General features: G+C 43.6%; 1 protein-coding gene and 1 long non-coding RNA gene across 2 annotated transcripts; one reads left to right on the top strand and one right to left on the bottom strand.

The window, feature by feature from the left end:
* Nucleotides 1-5,836: 5,836 nt before the first annotated feature.
* CAVIN3 (caveolae associated protein 3) lies at nt 5,837-7,458 on the bottom strand. Its single transcript, XM_008008856.3, has 2 exons — nt 6,985-7,458; nt 5,837-6,461 (listed from the first exon to the last, which is right to left on the bottom strand). The coding sequence occupies exons 1-2, from the start codon at nt 7,366-7,368 to the stop codon at nt 6,054-6,056; spliced, it is 792 nt and encodes a 263-aa protein (XP_008007047.3). The 5' UTR covers nt 7,369-7,458; the 3' UTR covers nt 5,837-6,053.
* On the top strand, nt 6,468-11,287 carry LOC140712376 (uncharacterized). Its single transcript, XR_012093914.1, has 3 exons — nt 6,468-6,589; nt 10,529-10,635; nt 10,841-11,287. It is a non-coding gene; the product is annotated as an uncharacterized lncRNA (long non-coding RNA).
* The last annotated feature ends 7,679 nt before the right edge of the window (nt 11,288-18,966 follow it).

Raw genomic sequence — 18,966 nt, 5'->3', positions numbered from 1 at the left:
CTGAGGTCAGGAGTTCGAGACCAGCCTGACCAACATGGAGAAACCCCATCCCTACTAAAAATACAAAATTAACTGGGCATGGTGGTGCATGCCTGTAATCCCAGCTACTCAGGAGGCTGAGGCAGAAGAATTGCTTGAACCCGGGAGGCGGAGGTTGCATGAGCTAAGATCGCACCATTGCACTCCAGTCTGGGCAAAAGGGCGAAACTCCATCTCAAAATAATGATGGTAATAATAATAATAATAATGCTTCTGGGAGGACATCTGCCTAGTGACTCTCTGTCCAATCTTGGGCTGGCACCACCTTTGTTATTAATCCTTGTAGTCAAGAATAATTATCTCAAAACAATTATATAATCCTCCTCATTTTTCCTTTAAAAACCTTTGTCTTCCTTTATATCCCTGAATATACACATAATTTACTGTGGCAAACGTACATATTCCCATTGTAATGCCTATTCCAAAATAAACATCATTTTCTTCTAGAAAGTCTTCCTTTCCATTTGTCAAAAAAAAAAAAAAACACGTTGAAAGGAGCTCCCATATACCAAGAAGTGACAGGTAAGCATAAGGAGAAAACCTACTAGCCAGCAATTGATACCAATTGAGTATTTAAAAAGAGCCATAAATTCATAACTATTCTAAAAATGAGAGTTGGGAGAAGGGAAAACATACTAAAAAGTAAGATATGTATCTTTCAAATTAGCTTTATAAAATTATGAAATAATGATCAAGTTACCTGAATCAAACATTCAGAGCATTGGTCAACACAGATGTTAACAATTTCAAATGGTAAGCAAACATAAGAAGGGTACATTTATAATCTTTTCAGTTCAAGAGTATTAAAATACATTTTGACTAGCCAGATTTAGAGATGTCTAAAAATTAGGGCAAAACAGGTAGACAGTTGGGTAAAGTGGGTAAAGAAATAAAGAATAAAACAGGCATGTAAATACATAAATAATACAAGAAGTAATAATGATATCATAAAATTAATGCTACATTTAAAAAAATCCACATTACTTTAGAATGGTCTAGTCCTTGAGTCTCTGAGAAATAAAAGGAGTTGTTTAAATTGGGTTGGACTGCTCTGTCTTCATTCTGTGTTGGAGAGAGGAAGATCTGTAGAAGTCTAGAAACAATCTGACTCATAATATGGGATCATCTCAAACCTATCTTCTCTAATAAACCAGACTTCCTAACAAAATATCCATGCTCAAGACACAGGTGATGGATTAAATAAAATAGCTATCAGAATAATTAAGCTCAATCTCATAGGACGGGGGGTAGGGGAAGATTGTTGGACTCTTGTTTCAAAATGACTGAATAAAGACTGTGTTTTCCACCATCATGTTAAAAAGAATTGAAAACAGAAAAGAGGATCATGAATGCAAACTCTGTCTGTCTCTGATGAAACTAAGATACATCTGAAACCACAAGGATAGATGTCAAGACAGTACAGGACACTTTAGTGTTGGAAATGCCTGTGGAATAGACAGCATTCAAGTTCTATTCAATGCTGAGGTTGTATAAGTCCTCTGCTCACAATAAAGGAAAATCAAAAGGACCTCTAGCCCTTAACTAGGGAAGAAGTTTCTACCAGGAATGTATATATTTTTGCCCATGTAAGAGGCATGTCACAACAAAAGGTGGGCATATTAGATTAGATTATCCTGCCCATTACTTTTATCCAGTTTCTACTATTCTATTGCATTATACATAGTTTAAGATCTTACTTTGGCTTCCCATGTAGACTTTGTTGAAGGATGACAAATGTTTTGAATAGCTAGCTAGACTATTCCAGTCACTTGGCCATTAGATTTCTTACAGAAATTAATGAATCCAGAAATCAAATTAATCAGTGTTTTCTGAGTGCAGTTATTGCAGATCAGTCTAATCTTGCTGGAATGCATGATAAATTTGTGTTTCTGGCCTGAAGAGTTGAGAGCCAAAGTGAATTTTAATGATCCACTAATGTGCCTTCTGCCTGCTTAAACAGCTGCCTAAATGCCACACATGCTGGATGACAAGTTGGTATTCTGTATCATTGTCTCTACTTCCTTTATTTTACTTTTTTAAAGGCAAGGTCTCATTCTGTCACCCAGGCTGGAGTATAGTGCCGCAATCATAACTCACTGCAACTTTAAAATCCTGGGCTCAAGCAATCTTCCCACCTCAGCCTCCCAAGTAGCTAGAACTACAGGTGTGCCCCCAAGCCCAGCTAATTTTTTTTTTTTTTAAGTTTTCTGTACAGACAGGGTTTCACCATGTTACCCAGGATGGTCTTGAACTCCTGGCCTAAAGCTATCCACCCACCTCAGCCTCCCAAAAGGCTAGGATTACAGGCATAAGTCACTGCACCTGGCCATTTATTTTTAACAATATTAATAATAATAACCAGCAGTGATAATGGAGAACACAATATAACAAAATGAGCTATTAAGAAATTTAACTAATTTTGTTTTAACTTGATTTTATTATTTGCTGCTATAGACAACTCAGGAAGAAATAAAAACTAGTATTCCCTTCCCTTGTGAAATTAGTCAAGCCTTTGGGTTTCTAGGGGTCAAGATGTTTTATATGGAAAATGCACATATAGGTTCTAAATTCTGATTGTGGGTTGAACAGGGAAAATCGAGTAGACTTCCAAGAATTTTGAAAAAAAAGGATTTATTTTTCCTTGGGGACAGAGAACTGAGCCTGCTCATACCAGTCCCACTGAGACGGCCACACCTTGAAAGGGGCACAGTCTTGAGCACCAGGTTTGGGAGCCTGCGGGAGAAGTGCTAAACTTCCCCAGACCAAAGAGAGCTACTGCAGAGCCACCCTCCATGGAAGGACCCCTGCCCCCCACACCTTCTCTACCCCTAACTGTCCCCAACATATTGCTGGACAGGCTGACCTTGGGGTAATTAGACGAGGCACCAACTAGGACACTGGTTCCCCGACACTGACATCGTGTGGTCATAAGGAGCAAGGGCAGCAGAGATATGCAAAGGCTGAGAGATGGTGTGAGCCCCATAGTACTGCACAATCTCGAAAATGGGAAGACAACTAAAATTACTAATAATCAACTTCCCAACAGCATGGCAGGCAGGTGGGGGCTTCAACTCTTCTTATTGAATCCATGAAAATAAAAATGTGACACCACTTGAACTCAAGTGTCAAGGAGTAACTCATACATGTAACTCTGGTCCCAATATTAATCCCCAATGTCCTTATCTAAAGAACACCCCCACAAACCCTTATCTGCATCCTTAGTCTGTTTTCTTTTTCTTCAGAGCTCAAAACCAGAACGCCCTTGTGGTTCATGTGTTTACTTGTTTTTATCTGGTTTACATGTTTACTTATTTATTACCTGTCTCTTCCTACTGGAATTTGACTCTATAGAGGTATGGATCTTGTCTTTTTTATGTGTCACTGTATCCTCAGATTTTATTTTATTTACTTTATTTGTTTATTATTTATTTTATTTTTTGAGACAGACTGTCACCCTCTTGCCCAGGGTGGAGTGCAGTGGTGCAATCTGCAGACTCTGCCCCCCAGACTTAATCAACTCTCATGCCTCAGCCTACCAAGTAGCTGAGACTACAGGTGTGCACCACCACACCTGGCTAACTACTTGTGTATTTTCAGTACAGACGGGGTTTCGCCATATTGACCAGGCTGGTCTCAAACTCCTGGACTTAAGCAAACTGCCGGTCTCAGCCTCCCAGAGTGCTGGGATTACAGATGTGAGCCATCATGCCTGGTAGTATCCTTAGATTTAAAATAGTACCTGGAAGACCCTAAGAGTTCGGTAAGTACTTGTTGAATGAGTGGGCAAATGAATTATATACCTGAAGCTTATGGAGCAAAAACGATACCTCAGCACTGCTATGCCCTTGATTTATGTCACTTAATCTTTGCAACAGCCCAAGTAGGGGGCTATAATTATCTCATTTGATAGATAATAGAGCAGAGAACCCAAACTACCCACCACTGAGCTCTACTGCCCCTCACCATTCCTGATTTCCATCTCACTATTTACCATTTCCAAGAACAATTCCTTATATATCTCCCACTTTTCCTCCTTCAGGTTGGGTCATGCCCCTTCCCCATTTGCTCTCAAAATAGCTTACATGTAACTATCATTCATTACAATTGGTGATGGTATCTCCCTCTAAATCCTGAGCTCCCTGAGGTGTTCATGAGACCTAGCATAGGGCCTCGAACAAAGTAGGTATTAAAAATGTTGTTATAAGATAGTGACTGAATGAAGGAGTATATGATCGTGCTCCTCATCCTTAACCACCCCAGTCCCACTTCTAGCTTTTTATTTTTTTCCTTCCTTTTTTTTTTTTTTTTTTTTTTTTTGAAATATGGTCTCGCTCTGTCACCCGGGCTGGAGTGCAATGGCTTACCTGCAACTTCTGCCTCCTGGGCTCGAGTGATCCTCCCACCTCGGCCCCCCAAGTAGCTGGGACTACAAGCACAAGTCACCACATCTAGCTAAATTTTGTATTTTTTGTAGAAATGGGGTTTCATCAACTTGCCAAGGGTGGATTCGAGCTCCGGAGGTCAAGTCCTCCACCCACCTTGGCCTCCCAAAGTGCTAAGATTACAGGCATGAGCCACTGCGCCCAGCCCCTTCTGTGATATTCTTGCTTTACTGCTGCAGGGAACTCTCCTCAGCCCCTCAAGAAGGTCTACCCTGTGCCAGACACAGTACTTAGTGTGGGAAATACAGAAATGAATAAAACTGTCCCTACTGCAAGGGAGCCACAATTTAGTAGAGTGGAGTGGGGGCATAACCACAAACCCTCACAATCCGTGCAGTTAGCACTAGAAATGTGCAAGTGGTGCTTTGAGAGAAGGAAGAGAAACACCTGGCCCTGAAACAGGTGTGCTTTTCTAAGTTTGGCAGGACAGCAGGGATGAGAGTGAGAGCACAGAGCTCAGTGTGACTCAATGGTAGCATGAGGGGAAGTGGTGAGAGATGAGGCTACAAAAATAGGCAGGGACCAGATCATAAAGGGTCTTTATTCTGAAGATAATGAGGAAGCACTGAAATATTTGAATCAAGACAATGATGTGATGAGATTGGCAGTTCAAACACTGGTCAAGTGAAAGTCCTGAAAAAAGGCAGCCGCTGTATTAGAAAAGTGGACAGATTGCAGAGGTAAAATCAATAGAATAGCTGTTTCCATGTGGGAGGGGGATGAGAGAAAGTCCTTAAGCCAACAAGGACTCCCAAGTTTCTCTGTGGATGACGGTACCATTCATTGGTAAAGAAAACACAAGAGGGGGAAATATTCTGAACCATACCTAGTAGGACCTGCCACATAGTAGGTGTTCAATAAATGGCTATTGAATGAAATGGAATTTAAAAGGTAGAAGATACTTGCTACTTTTGAAGTACTTTTCAACTGCAGCTCAAGACAGGGGTATGGGGTGTATGCAGCTGGTAGGGGAGGCCTAGGCATGAATGTCAGCCGAAAAGCACCCAGAGTAAAAAGAGGACCAAGAAAGGAATACTGGAAAACCCAACTTTTAGGAGGTGCTAAAGGAAGAAAAGACTAAGAGGAAAACCATTAGTTGACACTTAGTAAGCAACTACAGAAAGGACTGTACTCGATGCTTTAAAAAAAAAAATTGCAACTGTGTGTTCCCATGAGGAAAGTTTAAAGAGCAAGTGGTCAGAATGATATTTCTATATGTCACTGGAGTCTAGAACCCAGGACTCCGTGGAAACTGGAGAAATCGTACAATGATTCCAGGTTCCAACATTTGTCTTATTCCTTGTAACTGCCTTCCCACATCCAACCGCTTCCCCATCCCTTCTCACGGAGTCTGGTTCGCGTGAAATTACTTTTATTGATGGTGAGGGCAAGCAGGTGTGAGTGGCTGCACCTCTTTCAGAGGACACAGGACTGGGCTTAAGGAAGGGAGGGCCAGAGAGCACGGCTTGGTGGATGCAGGATTCGCTCCTTATTAGGGCGTGAGTGCTACATTCTCAAAGGATTTATTTTAGGACAAGGCACAAGCACAGGGGAGACAGGCAACACCAGCCCTCAGGCTGCACTCTCTATTTGGAGCGGAACTTCTTTGGCAGCCCCAGGTCTCCTGGGATCTTCCTCGGTGTCCTGCGGAGTCTCTGGCTCCAGCTCCAGCATGGGCTCCAGCTCAGGTTGGGCTTCCAGCTGGGCTTCAGCGCTCCGGCCAGGCCCAAGGCGAGGCGGCTTGACGGGGGTGGGCGGTGGCCCTGCAGGGCCTTTCCGGCCCGAAAGGGCCCTTCGGAGGCTCTGTACCTTCTGCAATCCGGTGCGCCGCAGCCGCTGGGCCCTGGACTCCACCGGCTCCTCGTCCGAGCTCTCTCCAACTTCGGCCTCCAGCTGCTCTGGGCCCAGCTCGGACTGGTCCTCCGGGCCCAAGGGCTCTGGTGCCTTCTGGAAAGCGCTGGCTGGGACTTCACCCTCCTCCTGCATATGACGGACACAGCACTGATCCTGGCAGCTCCTTACCCCCAGCAGCCCGAAACTCACGCCTTAATTACACAAGCCTTTTAACTCTGCAGCCAGAGTCTGGGGGTAAAGACAGGCGCGGGAAGGTAAAGGGAGGGAAAGCTGCGTGCGAACTGCAAAACTTTGTAAAGTAGGTGAGGCCCAGTGAGGGGCGAGAGGAGGATGGTGCCCACAGTCACGGAATGCCCTTTCAACCACCGTTATTTTAGGAATTGACTGGGACTTATACCAAATTCTGCGGACGTGGCCTGAGCTAGAGCTGGGCGGGCTTGGATTGGCCAGGCGGGGCTCAGGCGTGAGAGGGAGGGATGGGGCTGGCTCTTGGGAAATGGGTGCGGCTCTGCGAGTCTGTTCCACAGTAACAGACGGCGGGAGGGGTCCGGAATGTGGGTGTGGTAGGTGGATGGAGGCAGGGAGCCCCCAGCTGGTGGCCCAAACGCCGGCAAAGGCCCTGGACTGGGGACCATTTGAGGTCACTGACCTTAAAGAGCAGAACGTGGAGCTTCCCGCGCGCCACCAGCAGCCCATGGTTGGCCTCCAGCCTCTGCACCTGGGCTGCGCGGCGCACCGCGCGCTCTTGGGCGGCGTTGGCGTGCGAGCTTACGCGCTCCGCCTTGGCCAGCAGCTGCGCCAAGGTGTTGCTGGTGGTGTCGTGGCTGCGACTCAAAGCGCCCAGGCCGCTCTGGATGCGGCGCACGGACCCGGCCAGGCCTCCCTGCCTTCGAGCCAGGCCTCCCTGCCGCTCCCGCAGCGTCTCCAGCATGGAGGCCAGCTTCTCCAGCAAGGTCACCACCGTCACGGCGTGCACGGGACCCCCAGCCGACGCCTCGGGCACAGGCCCCGGCTCCAACGCACTCTCCCTCATGATCCCTGACCGCTCAGCTCCGTCTGCCTGAAACCGCTGGCTGCACTACAGTCTAGGGCTGCCTTTCCCTGGCTCCTCCCCAGCTCCAGCTGTGACTCAGGCAGGCGGAGTTGGCCTTCTGGGGCAGCGGGAGGGCGCGAGGGCGTGGGGATGTCGGCAGCGGGGTCTCTTGAAAGCGTTTCGCCTTCCGCTGCCCCGCCCCGGGGACGTACTGGGAAGCTTGTTGGCCCCAAATCGGCCCCCTGCAAACCCTCTCACTGTGAGTTTGAGTTACCCTCCTCCGCTCCAGTTCCCTGGTGTGCCTGTTTCTGGTCTCTCCACTGCAAAGGGCGAATTACGGAAATTTTTATTTCATGCATAGTTTCTAGTGGGCGCAGAAACTATGTTGGCACGGCAAGAGGGGCATCAGTCGCCGTCCACTTTCGGCCTCCCACACCGCTGAAGATCGTATTTTCGTGGCTCCCAGTCTGGACACAGGCGACAGGGAGGCCCTGGAACATTCTGCTTACAGATCGCGAACTGTCAAGGCCCGAGGCCCCGCTTTGTGACTGGACAGGCTGCTCATTGTGGGCTGGCGGGCGGGGCATCCTCTGGTGTTTCCCTAATAGTCATCACCAGGGTTTAGCCGCAGGCTTCGTTTCCTGCTTCTCTATTTCGTCCTCTTGGGTAGAATTATCCTGTTTCTTTTCTCTAGCTCTCTGCCCTCTCCTTCTTTAAATCTCAGCCGCCCCTCTCTCCAGCACCCAAGCTTGGGGGATAAGCAGGACACCTCCTCACCTCTTCTTTTAAAACCCTTAAAAGGGTTAGAGTGGGCACTGGTCTTTGCTTTGATAGAGGTTACTTGGGCTCCTGCCTGACTTTCTTTTTTTTTTTTTTTTTTTTTTTTTTGGTTTGTTTCTTGTGTTCTGTGGAACTTTGGAGAGTAAAGATAAATTGCTGCTACAGAGAGGGAGAGAGTGGGCATGGAGGATCCAGTTAATGATGTGGATTGTGAATTTCTAATGTCAGCAGTTCGAAAAATCCCATGCCTTAGCCGGACACCGTGGCTCACGCCTGTAATTCCAGCATTTTGGGAGGGCGAGGGGTGAGGATCACGTGAGGCAAGGAGTTCGAGACCAGCCTAGGCAACATGGCAAAACCCCGTCTCTACTAAAAATACAGAAATTAGCAGGGCGTTGTGACACACGCCTGTAATCCCAGCTACTCGGGAGGGCTGAGGCAGAAGAATCGTTTGAACCTGGGAGGCAGAGGTTGCAGTGAGCCGAGATCGCTCCACTGCACTACAGCCTGGAGAACAGAGCAAGACTCCATCTCAAAAAAAAGGAAAAAAAGAAAGAAAAAAGAAAAGAAAATCCCATGCCTTGTTTGTAGCAATACTTGGCAAACCGTCTCACAAATGCAAGTAATCCATTAATCCTAATGATCTCTCTCCCTCTTCCTCTTCTCACTGAACCTGTGAGGGCCACTTGATAACAACTGTGGAAGAAACTTGTGTCACTCTGGAAATAGTTACATGGGCCTAAAGTGCCACAGACAGTGGGCAGCTAACGCCAGAAATCTGGTGATGCTAAGTTGATGGCCGGCTTCTACCAGGCCGTAAGCCTAAGTGCCCCCCCCACCCTCGCCCGGCTTAATACAAGAGAAAATAAACTCTCTTGGGAATCTGATGGGAATCACCAATCACCATCTCTTCCAGTGAAACTACATTTACCCAGAGAGATCCATCAGGGATGTACCAGTTAAAATGCTTTCAGACTGAGGGAACAAAAACTCATTTCAAACAGTACTTAGTAACAGGAAACTCAATTCAAATATAATTGAAAAAGACCATTGGTAGAGTGGTGATTAAGTGTGAGTCATTCACAGCTCCAAATCTGGTTCTCTGCAGTTCTCTCAACTGCTCAACTATGAGCCCCATCCCGCACCTCTCACACTCCCCTATGTCCCCCACACACCCCCTACCCCTGTGTATGTGCCCACATACACACAGGTGTCAGCTTCATTCCAGGCCTCACAACTCTGCACAAGATCTAAAAGAAAAAGGGGACTATCTTAAATATTAGGACATTTATTTTCCAGAAGCCTCCCAGAATTTTTACACTTGCCTTCCATTGGGTTACATGGCTTTTCCAAATCCATATTCTATGGCTACAAAAATGACATGCATTGATAGGTTTAGATGTATGTTCCCTAACCAATCACTGACAAGAAATCTAATAATTGCCTTTTGACAAGTTAGATCAATTCTGAAGTAGAGCAGATTCAGCTTTTCCAGGAGTATTAGGGTGGTATGGGAGGAAAAGTGGATATCTGTACAAAAATCTGGGTACTACTAGGAATGGATATTAAATTACAGGAAGCCTATGAAAGAATCACCAGCCTTGATGAGTGGGGCTAAGGAAGTTCAGTACATTTGGAAGTAAGAAGTACTTGGATAGATACTTGGATAGATTTGGATAGTTTTTGTTTGTTTGTTTGTTTGTTTGTTTTGAGACCAAGTCTCGCTCTGTCGCCCAGGCTGGAGTGCAAAGGTGCGATCTTGGCTCACTGCAACCTCCACCTCCCGGGTTCAAGCAATTCCCCTGCCTCAGCCTCCTGAGTAGCTGGGATTACAGGCACGTGTGACCAGGCCCAACTAATTTTTGTATTTTTAGTAGAGATGGGATTTCACCATGTTGATCAGGCTCATCTTGAATTCCTGACCCCGTGATCCACCCATCTCGGCCTCCCAAAGTGCTGGGATTACAGGCGTAAGCCACCACACCCAGCGTGGATAGATATTTTTTAAAACCTGGTAACGAAGTGGCATTGTTGTCTGGAGTAAATACCTGAGATTTGTTGTCTCACAGCTATGGAAAAGTAGGACACGGACACACAAAGAGTGAGGTTCAGCGCAGAAGTTGAACAGGCAAAAGAAAAAGAAGAGCTCTCTGCAACAGAGATGGGTCCCAGAGAAATGGGTTACTGGTTCCGCAGTGGAATGCAAGGGATTTTATAGGTGACTTTAAGGAGGCAGTGTGTCATTTATATAGGGCACAAAAGATGGGTTGGACCAGGTGTGCCATTTGCATAGAGCACGAAAAACTGGTTAGGGCTAGGTGTGCCATTTGTATAGGGCACAAAAAGATGACCACCCCCACCCTAATCTTTTATTTTGCAGATGGGTTCTCTACCTGGCCAGTACCATGTTGCCTGTTTCTTTTCTGTACATGTGGTGACAAAGAAAAGGGAAGATGAGCCTCCATGTTGAACATACCTGGCCCCCAGGTAACCCTTTTCTATTGATACAGTTGCCGGCATTCACTCCTGCAAGCTTCCAACTTGCTTATCTATGTTTGCAGCTTGATTTTTCAGGCTGTTCTTTGTTAGAAAATAAATGATTTGGGGGCTGTTTTTTGTTAAAAGGGAAATTCTGCTGAGGACTCTTTTACCCTCACTATCTGCCTAAATAATTTTTTTCCATCTCCTGTAGCACTAACTCCCTCTCTGGATATGTGGAACAAGGACGACCTTAAACTTAACAATAGAACCAATGATGGTTCTGCCGGTCTCCCCAAAGCCCCAAGTTTAAAAGCCATATGAACTGGCTGATAGTGGAAAATGGAAGCCCATGAGGTAAGTAAAAATAACTTGGGGCCAGCTAGAAGAATGCCTGAGTCAATAAAGCAGAGATTGATAGAAATTGTAGTAGAGTGACCTTGATTATAGAGTATCAAAGGAAGAGCTGTATTACAGTTTCCAAAAAGGGTAAGAAAAGAAGAAAACAAAGATGTAGAATGATGCCCTCTGTTCAAAAATAAATTTAGGAACCTTAAAATTTTAAAGGGTTTATTTGAGCTAAGAACAATTCATAAATTAGGCAGCACTCAAGGCCAAAAGAGGTTTAGAGAGCTCAGCTGTAGCAGTGTGGGCAGTGAGCTTTTATAGGCTGAACATGGAAGTAAGACAAAGAAAATATATTTGATTCATTAATATGGAAATTCCTTAGTTAGAGGTTAGCTGGTGGTTTCTAATTGGTAAGGTCCCTAGTTTTCTTTTACTTTTTACATTGGGCTTTGGTTTGCTTATGTAGGAATCAAATGTGGTGGAGCCATCTCAGCCTGAGGGCCTCCCAATTGAAAATCTTTTTAACACCTCTAAGGTAGTTGTCTTAAAAATTTCTATTCTCAGCCAGGTGCAGTGGCTCGCACCTGTCATCCCAGCACTTTGGGAGGCCGGGGCGGGCGGATCACCTGAGGTCAGGAGTTTGAGACCAGCCTGACCAACATGGAGAAACCCCGTCTCTACTAAAAATACAAAATTAGCCAGAGATGATGGCACATGCCTGCAACCCCAGCTACTCGGGAGGCTGAGGTGGGAGAATTGCTTGAACCTGGGAGGTAGAGGTTTTGGTGAGCCAAGATTTCACCATTGCACTCCAACCTGGGCAAAAGAGTGAAATGCTGCCTCAAAAAAAAAAAAAAAAAAAAAAAAAAAAAAAAAAAAAAAAAAAATTCTATTCTGTAAACTAGAGGTGTGGCTGGTGGCATCTACTCTCTCATACCCCATGGTATGGACATGAAAAGCAGAAGCTTATTGTCACAGGTTGCTTGTGTCCCCAAAAAGATATATTTAAGTCCTAACCCCTGGTGCCTATGAATATGACCTTACTTTGAAATAGAGTCTTGCAAATATAATTAAGATAAGACCATAATGAAGTAGAATAGGCCCTTAATCCAATACGACTGGTGTCCTTATAAGAGAGGGAAGAGATATACAGGGAGAACACCATGTGACGACAGAGGCAGAGATTAGAGTTATGCTGCCACAAACCAAGGAATGTCCCAGAAACCAAAAGAGGCAAGGGAGGATCCTTCCCTAGGAGCTTCAGAAGGAACATGCGCCTGCCAACACCTTGATTTCAGGCTTCTGCCCTCCAAAACCATGATAGAATACGTTTCTGGGGTTTTTGGTGGTGGTGGTGGTGGTGGTGGTGGTGGTGTTTGAGACAGAGTCTCACTCTTGTCACCCAGACTGCAGTGCAATGGCATGATCTCGGCTCACTGCAACCTCCACCCCCCGAGTTTGAGTGATTCTCCTGCCTTAGCCTCCTGAAGAGCTGGGACTACAGGTGCTCACTACCACACCCAGCTAGTTTTTGTATTTGTAGTAAAGACGAGATGGAGTTTCACCATGTTGACCAGGCTGATCTCAAACTCCTGACCTCCAGTGATCCACCTGCCTCGGCCTCCCAAAATGCTAGGATTACAGGTATAAGCCACCGCACCTGGCAAATTTCTGTTGTTTTAAGCCACCTAGTTTGTGACTTTTTTTGTTTTGGTAGCTCTGGAAAACTAGTAACAACTTTGATTAATCAACATCAGTATTACAGTATCTCATTACCCAGGATGCCCCTGCAAATGACTTCTCCAATTATGTGAAAGTATTAGATTCTCTGTAGGAAATGTTAATAAAACCTGAACACACCCAGTAGAACATAGACAATTAAACTAGTAGTTGGCCAGATATAATGAGTCTTGCAACAATTAGTGGAATACTATGGCAGTTGAGCTAACAACTGCTTTAAAAAACTAAAAGGTATTACCCATCCTGCTTGTCAAGGGTTCCATTTATATACTGGCCCACCCCGTCCCCAGAGCACAGCATACTGTGAGGAAGAGTTGGCTGTACTAAGGAGAAAAAAAATCCATTATACCTTTCATTAGACCTGGGGCTGCCTGAAATATATCTACCTAACAAACATCTGCTTAAGGGTGGCCGTCTGTCTCTACCTATTCAAGAACAAGTTGGTGCTCCTTTTACTTTAAGGAAATCTCTGAGAAAGATAGATCAGATTGTAGTGTCTTAGATGATATCATTCTGCATCTTTGTTTTCGTTCTTCTTTCAGTTGCCCGGTGCCCCACTATATGAAGTTGCCAAGATCCCCTAAAAACAAAAGTGACAAAGGCACTACCGTTCTTAACATCATACCCAAGAGGATGAGTCTGTGCCACTGGGTTCAGAGAGCATCCACCAGAAATCCAGCAGACAGGGATTACCTAGAATAGTAGTGCTTAAACTCACTCACGACAGGTAGTGAAACACGTGTAACACCTCCTGCTGCAACAAAGAAGAGGGAGGTGTTACAGTCAGCAAATGCTTCACCTTGGAATTTTCACACACTCTGTATCTTGGGTCATCCAAAAGGCTGCATACTTTCAATAGGATTGAGAGGAGCCTGGGTGACTAACCCTGGCAAGAAGCCACAGTATGGCCAATTCTAGCCTTTGGGTCCTATGATTCAGAAAGAAAAATGAGACCATGGAGTCTCTGTGATTTCTACCTCTTCCACCAAGATGATTTGTCAAGGAGGGAGGGGGGCAGATCCTATAAGGGAAAATATAGCATAAGTATTTAGGATGTTTGACTAAGGAATGCTTTTAGCAGCTGAGAATTACACTGCTTTTGAAAAACAATTGCTGGCTGATTACTGGAGGGGAGTAACAGTGCTAGTGAAGAGACTCAACAGAGGTCGGTGAGTGGTTTTGTGAGTTGGAACCCTTTGTCTCACATAGCAATGTAACTTAACAGTCTTTGATTATTAAATAGAAAAATCAAAATCTAAGAAAGGATGAGAGATATCTATGTGAGCTCATTATAAAAGACACATCCCTGACCAGGACCCTCACTTTCATTTGCCCGGAAAAACTGATGCATCCTCTGGGCACTAACCTTTAAATCAAAAGTAACAATGTGAGGCACAGATAGAACGACTCATTTAACAGGCAGTGGGCCTCAGTAGACAGGCACCACCTTCCACCCTTTGTCATAGACATCCTGTCTACGGAAGAGGTAAGGTTATTCCACACAATGAGGGAGCTCTGTGTCACTGGCAGTTACAATAGCTACAAGTTTGAGGCATCAGGAAGTGAATTTGTACTGACTCCAGAAATTAAAATATCCAAATGGATGGAAGATCTTGGAATGGTATATTATGACCAGTAGGCTTAGGGATGCCTTTTATAGCAAGAATCAGGCACATTATTCACTCAAATGACTATTTTTGTATCTCATATTTTAGTGTGTTGAATAGTGTCTTAGTCCATTTTCCGTTGCTATAAACTGAATACCATGGGCTGGGTAATTTATAAAGAACAGAGATTTATTTAGCTCATGGTTCTGGAGGCTGGGAAGTCTGACAGCTTGGTGCTGGCATCTGGTGAAAGCCTTTTTGCTTCATCATAGCATGGTGAAGGCATCATATGGTGAGAGGACAGGAGTGTGCATGTCAGCGCAGGCCTCTTCTTCTTATAAAGCCACCAGTCCTATTTTGGGAACCCCACCGTGTTGACTTTATCTAATCCTAAGTACCTCCCAAAGGCCCCACTTCCAATCAACATATGAATTTGGAGATTAAGTTTCCACCACATGAAATTTGGTGGACACATTTAAACAATAGCAAATAGTGTCCCCCCAGAAGATATGTCTAAGCCCTAACCCCTAGTACCTGTGAATATGACCTTTGCAGATATAACTATATCTTTGCAGATATAATTAAGTTAAGGATCTTGAGATGAGATCATTCTAAATCAAATGCCTGGTGTACTTATAAGTAGAGGAGAAGCCACAGAGACACAAAAAAGACAATACTATGAAAATGAAGGAAGAGATTGGAGGGCAGCCACAAGCCAAGGAATACCAAGGATCAGAAACTAAGAGAGAGGCATAGAGTGGATTCTCCCTCAGAACCTTCCAGAGTGAGTGGCTCTACCATACTGATATTGTACTTCTGCCTTCTTGGGCTTTGACAAAATACACTTCTGTTGTTTTAAACCATTTAATTTGTGGTAACTTGTTATGGCAGACCTAGAAAACTAGAACATATATAGACACCTACCAAAAAGATTAGGGATAGAAAAAACAATTTAAAAGCAAGTAAATCCATCAATATGTCATGGATGTTTGTTTTGGCCAAGGCACACTAGGTGCATCAGAGCACCAGACACCTGAGATGAGAACTAGGTTGGCTGAAGTTCACATTTTGAAGTATGTAATTACTGCTGGAGCCAATTGTCAGGATGCAGGAGTTTGGGCTCCTTCAGCAAAAATGCCCTGGGACATTCCAAGACGCAAAAAAAAAAAAAAAAAAAAAAAAAAAAAAAAAAAAGTCTGGAACTACTAAATAGACTCTATTGAGTCTCTTTCTATAATCTGAGGAATTCAATGGGCTCTGCCAGCAGGGAAGCCTTGCCTGGGTTTGAGTTTGCTTTCTTAGGCAAATCACTGAGAAGCCACCACCAAAGGACTGCAGCCCTCCACCTTGAGCTAATATGGCATTTCTCAACTAAAGCCTCTAATCCAGGAATATATTTTACCACCCATATGATAAAGGACAGGGCAGATCGCTGGGGGATGATGTACCCTACCTCTTACCTGGATTGAGAGAGATAGAATAAACCACTGAGGGGGGGCTTGGCCATAATTCCATGGTCAGTAATTCCAGATGGGTAGTCACTTGCAGACTATTGTATATAACTAGAGCCCTGCAATTACTTTTATCTTAGCATAGACATCCCCCTTTGTATTTGGTGCTGAGTCCAAGGAAAAAGAAGTCATTTTTAGCCATCCAGTATCTACCACACTGGGAAATAATTTAATTTTTATAAGATTTAGGCACTACATTAGTTAAATGGTATTTACTATGAGATTTCGTTTGAAGAATAACTATCATTTGTTTACTGTCTAAAGAATAGATAGTTGCTAATCAATTCAACAAAGGAAGGGAAAGAAGTGAGTCTACCCTAGGCAAAGAACAGCATTGTCTCTTCCACCCCATGCCACTTTAGGGCAATTGACATGGTTTAGCACTATCGCACAACACAATTTACCCTACCGAATATTTCTCATCTTCTTTGGATTCAGTGGATTTTAGAAGCAGGACAGAAAACTGCTCAGAACCAGACCATATGTACAACAATCCACTTACTAAGTCAGCCAGGGAGGGCAGTAGAGAAGAAAGAGTTAAAATGTTTTAATAGGTCTAAAAGCTTACTCACTTAATCGAAAGGTGAGAATGATTCCTGAGACTAGTAGACTTGTTCTTAAGAATGGTACTTCAACTTTTTGGCATTGAGACCCCCATCTGGTTAAGTGTGATCATATCACAATAATCCATTGAGTCGCCCAGAGATAGTATACTGTACAAAATCAATATACTACCTGCTATTCAACTTGCCTGTCTGTAGGAACTGCAGCTTAATCACGACTCCTTTTTATTGTGTGGATTTGGATGAAGGAAATATTAATTGTCATAGGTAGGATTAGGGTTTAAGATACTCTTTTTGTCACCAAGTGGCATTTAAGTCACATAATGAATGGGCTAAAGAGCAGTAAGCAAGGCATTCCTGCCCGTAAAGAATGCGGAAGACTGCGGTAGTGCCTGGACCTGGCAAAAGAGACTAGAAGGGAAGAACTGACCTTGGAGTCAGGTCTCCAACCACGTAGATCTGTCAGAGATTGATTTGGTTGGGAAACTAATGTAGGAGGAGAAGTGCTGTAAGTAGCTGAAACCATGTAATTGATGTGGGCTAAAGATGATTTAGACAATGAAGAAAGAAAGAGAAGGAAGAAAGGAAGAAAGGGAGGGAGGTGAGCAAGGAGAGGAAGGAGAGAGAGACAGAAAAGAGAAGAAAAAGAAAAGAAAGAAAGAAAATTACTCATATATACTTCCACACGAAAACTTATAAAATATATTGAGGCAACCATATACTTATACAGCTCCATCTATAATGGGAAAATTTAGGAGACAGAAAATCATGGTGTTTGGATTGTACTGTACTTTCAAAGGCTGAAACGTGAATCCTCAAAGGAAAAATAGAAATTACTCTTGAACTTTTTGGGATTTGAAGTTTCCTCAGGAAATCAGATTAGAGGGCTACCTGGTGAAGCCTGGAGGACCTGTCAAAAAAAAAGGAAGCTTGGATCTTTGCAAGGTTAGAAGAACAAATGGGATCCAGAAAAAAAGACTGGTCATATTCAGTGGCTAAGAGCATTGGAGAAGGCCTGTGGAATCTCAGCAGGTCAGGTCCATGACTCATGAGTAGACACCTGTGTTTCTACTGCCTGGTGCCATAATCATAAACAATGTGAGCAGGGGCAAATAAGATCCTAGTTCAGTACTATTCACTATAAATATAATGTATGTAAGTTAAAATTTTCCAGCAGCCATATTAAAAAAAATTTTTAATGAAATTAACTTTTAAAAAATATTTTATTTAACTCAATATATCCATCATATTGCCATTTTAACATGTAATCATATTTTTAAGTATTAATTACACATTTTACATTCTTTTAGGTCTCTGAAATCTGATGTATATTTTATATTTATAGAACATCTCAATTTGCATATTCAATGTTCATTAGAAATGATGGCTCTCTGTTTAGACTTTGATAAAAGAAAAACTTCAGCCAAATTAAGTTTAAAGGAGTTTAATTGAGCAATGAATGATTTGCGAATTAGGCAGGTGCCAGAATCACAGCAGATTCACAGAGACTCTAGGGGTGCCTCATGGTCAGAAAAAAACTTATACACAAAAAGGGTAAAGTGACATACAGGAATCAGAAGTGAGGTACAGAACCAGTGAGATTGGTTACAGCTCGACATTTGCCTTATTTTAATGCCGTTTGAATATTCAGTAGTCTATGAGTGGTTGAAGTATGGCCCCTGCGATTAACCAACACTCAGCTATTGTTACAGGTGCACACCACTAAGTTAGGTTTTCAATTTTATCTGACTATTAAGCTAGGTTACAGTTCATCTACGAAGACTCAAATATAGAAGTACAGAGTCCTTCTCAGGCCATATTTAGTTTGCTTAACAACTTCATAAAATTTATAGTTGAAAAAGTAGATTTACATACCCAAGTTGTTCCAATATACTTAAAAGTTTCCAATAACTGAATCAAGTATCCGTTTTTAAATTTAAATTTAAACTAATTAAAATTGAATTATGTGGGATATGGGATGAGAGAGAAAATCAAGAGTTAATCTCTGCAGGAATCTGGGCCTAAGGTTCCCTTACTTGACTGATGTTTGTATTTTCTTATTTTGGTAAAAATTGACTCCCGTGTAGATAGTAGAGTGACAGAGGAGGAGCCCAATCCCACATAGATATAAAAGGTGGAAGCTGGCATGGTGTCTCATGCCTATAATCCCAGTACTTTGGGAAGCCAAGGAAGGTGGATCACCTAAGGTCAGGAGTTCAAGACCAACCTGGTCAACATGGTGAAACCCTGTCTCTACAAAAACACAAAAGTTAGCTGGGCATGATAGCAAGTGCCTGTAATCCCAGCTCCTCAGGAGGCTGAGGTGGGAAAATCACCTGAACCCAGGAGACAGAGGTTGCAGTGAGCAGAGATCATACCATTGCACTCCAGCCTGGGCAACAAAGCAAGACACCATCTCAAAAAAAAAAAAAAAAAAAAAGAAAAGAAAAGAAAAAAAAAGAAAAGGCGGAATTAATGTCCCAAGCCTCTAAATTTCTTTAGAAAAAAGAGATAGTGCTCCATCAAACTGAGCACATTGCTGCCTCTGGCAGCTGGGCACTGAGAAAGTGC

Source organism: Chlorocebus sabaeus, chromosome 1, assembly GCF_047675955.1.
Source record: "Chlorocebus sabaeus isolate Y175 chromosome 1, mChlSab1.0.hap1, whole genome shotgun sequence".
Lineage (NCBI taxonomy): Eukaryota > Metazoa > Chordata > Mammalia > Primates > Cercopithecidae > Chlorocebus > Chlorocebus sabaeus.
Note: the sequence above shows the minus strand (reverse complement) of the source record. Positions and strands in the feature narration are given on the sequence as shown.

What these genes read in the sequence shown, in the direction of transcription:
- CAVIN3 (XM_008008856.3), bottom strand. Translation starts at nt 7,368, where the DNA reads ATGAGGGAGAGTGCGTTGGAGCCGGGGCCTGTGCCCGAGGCGTCGGCT. An exon ending in TCCACGTTCTGCTCTTTAAG is followed by an intron (nt 6,462 to 6,984) that starts GTCAGTGACCTC and finishes CGTCATATGCAG; the next exon opens with GAGGAGGGTGAAGTCCCAGC.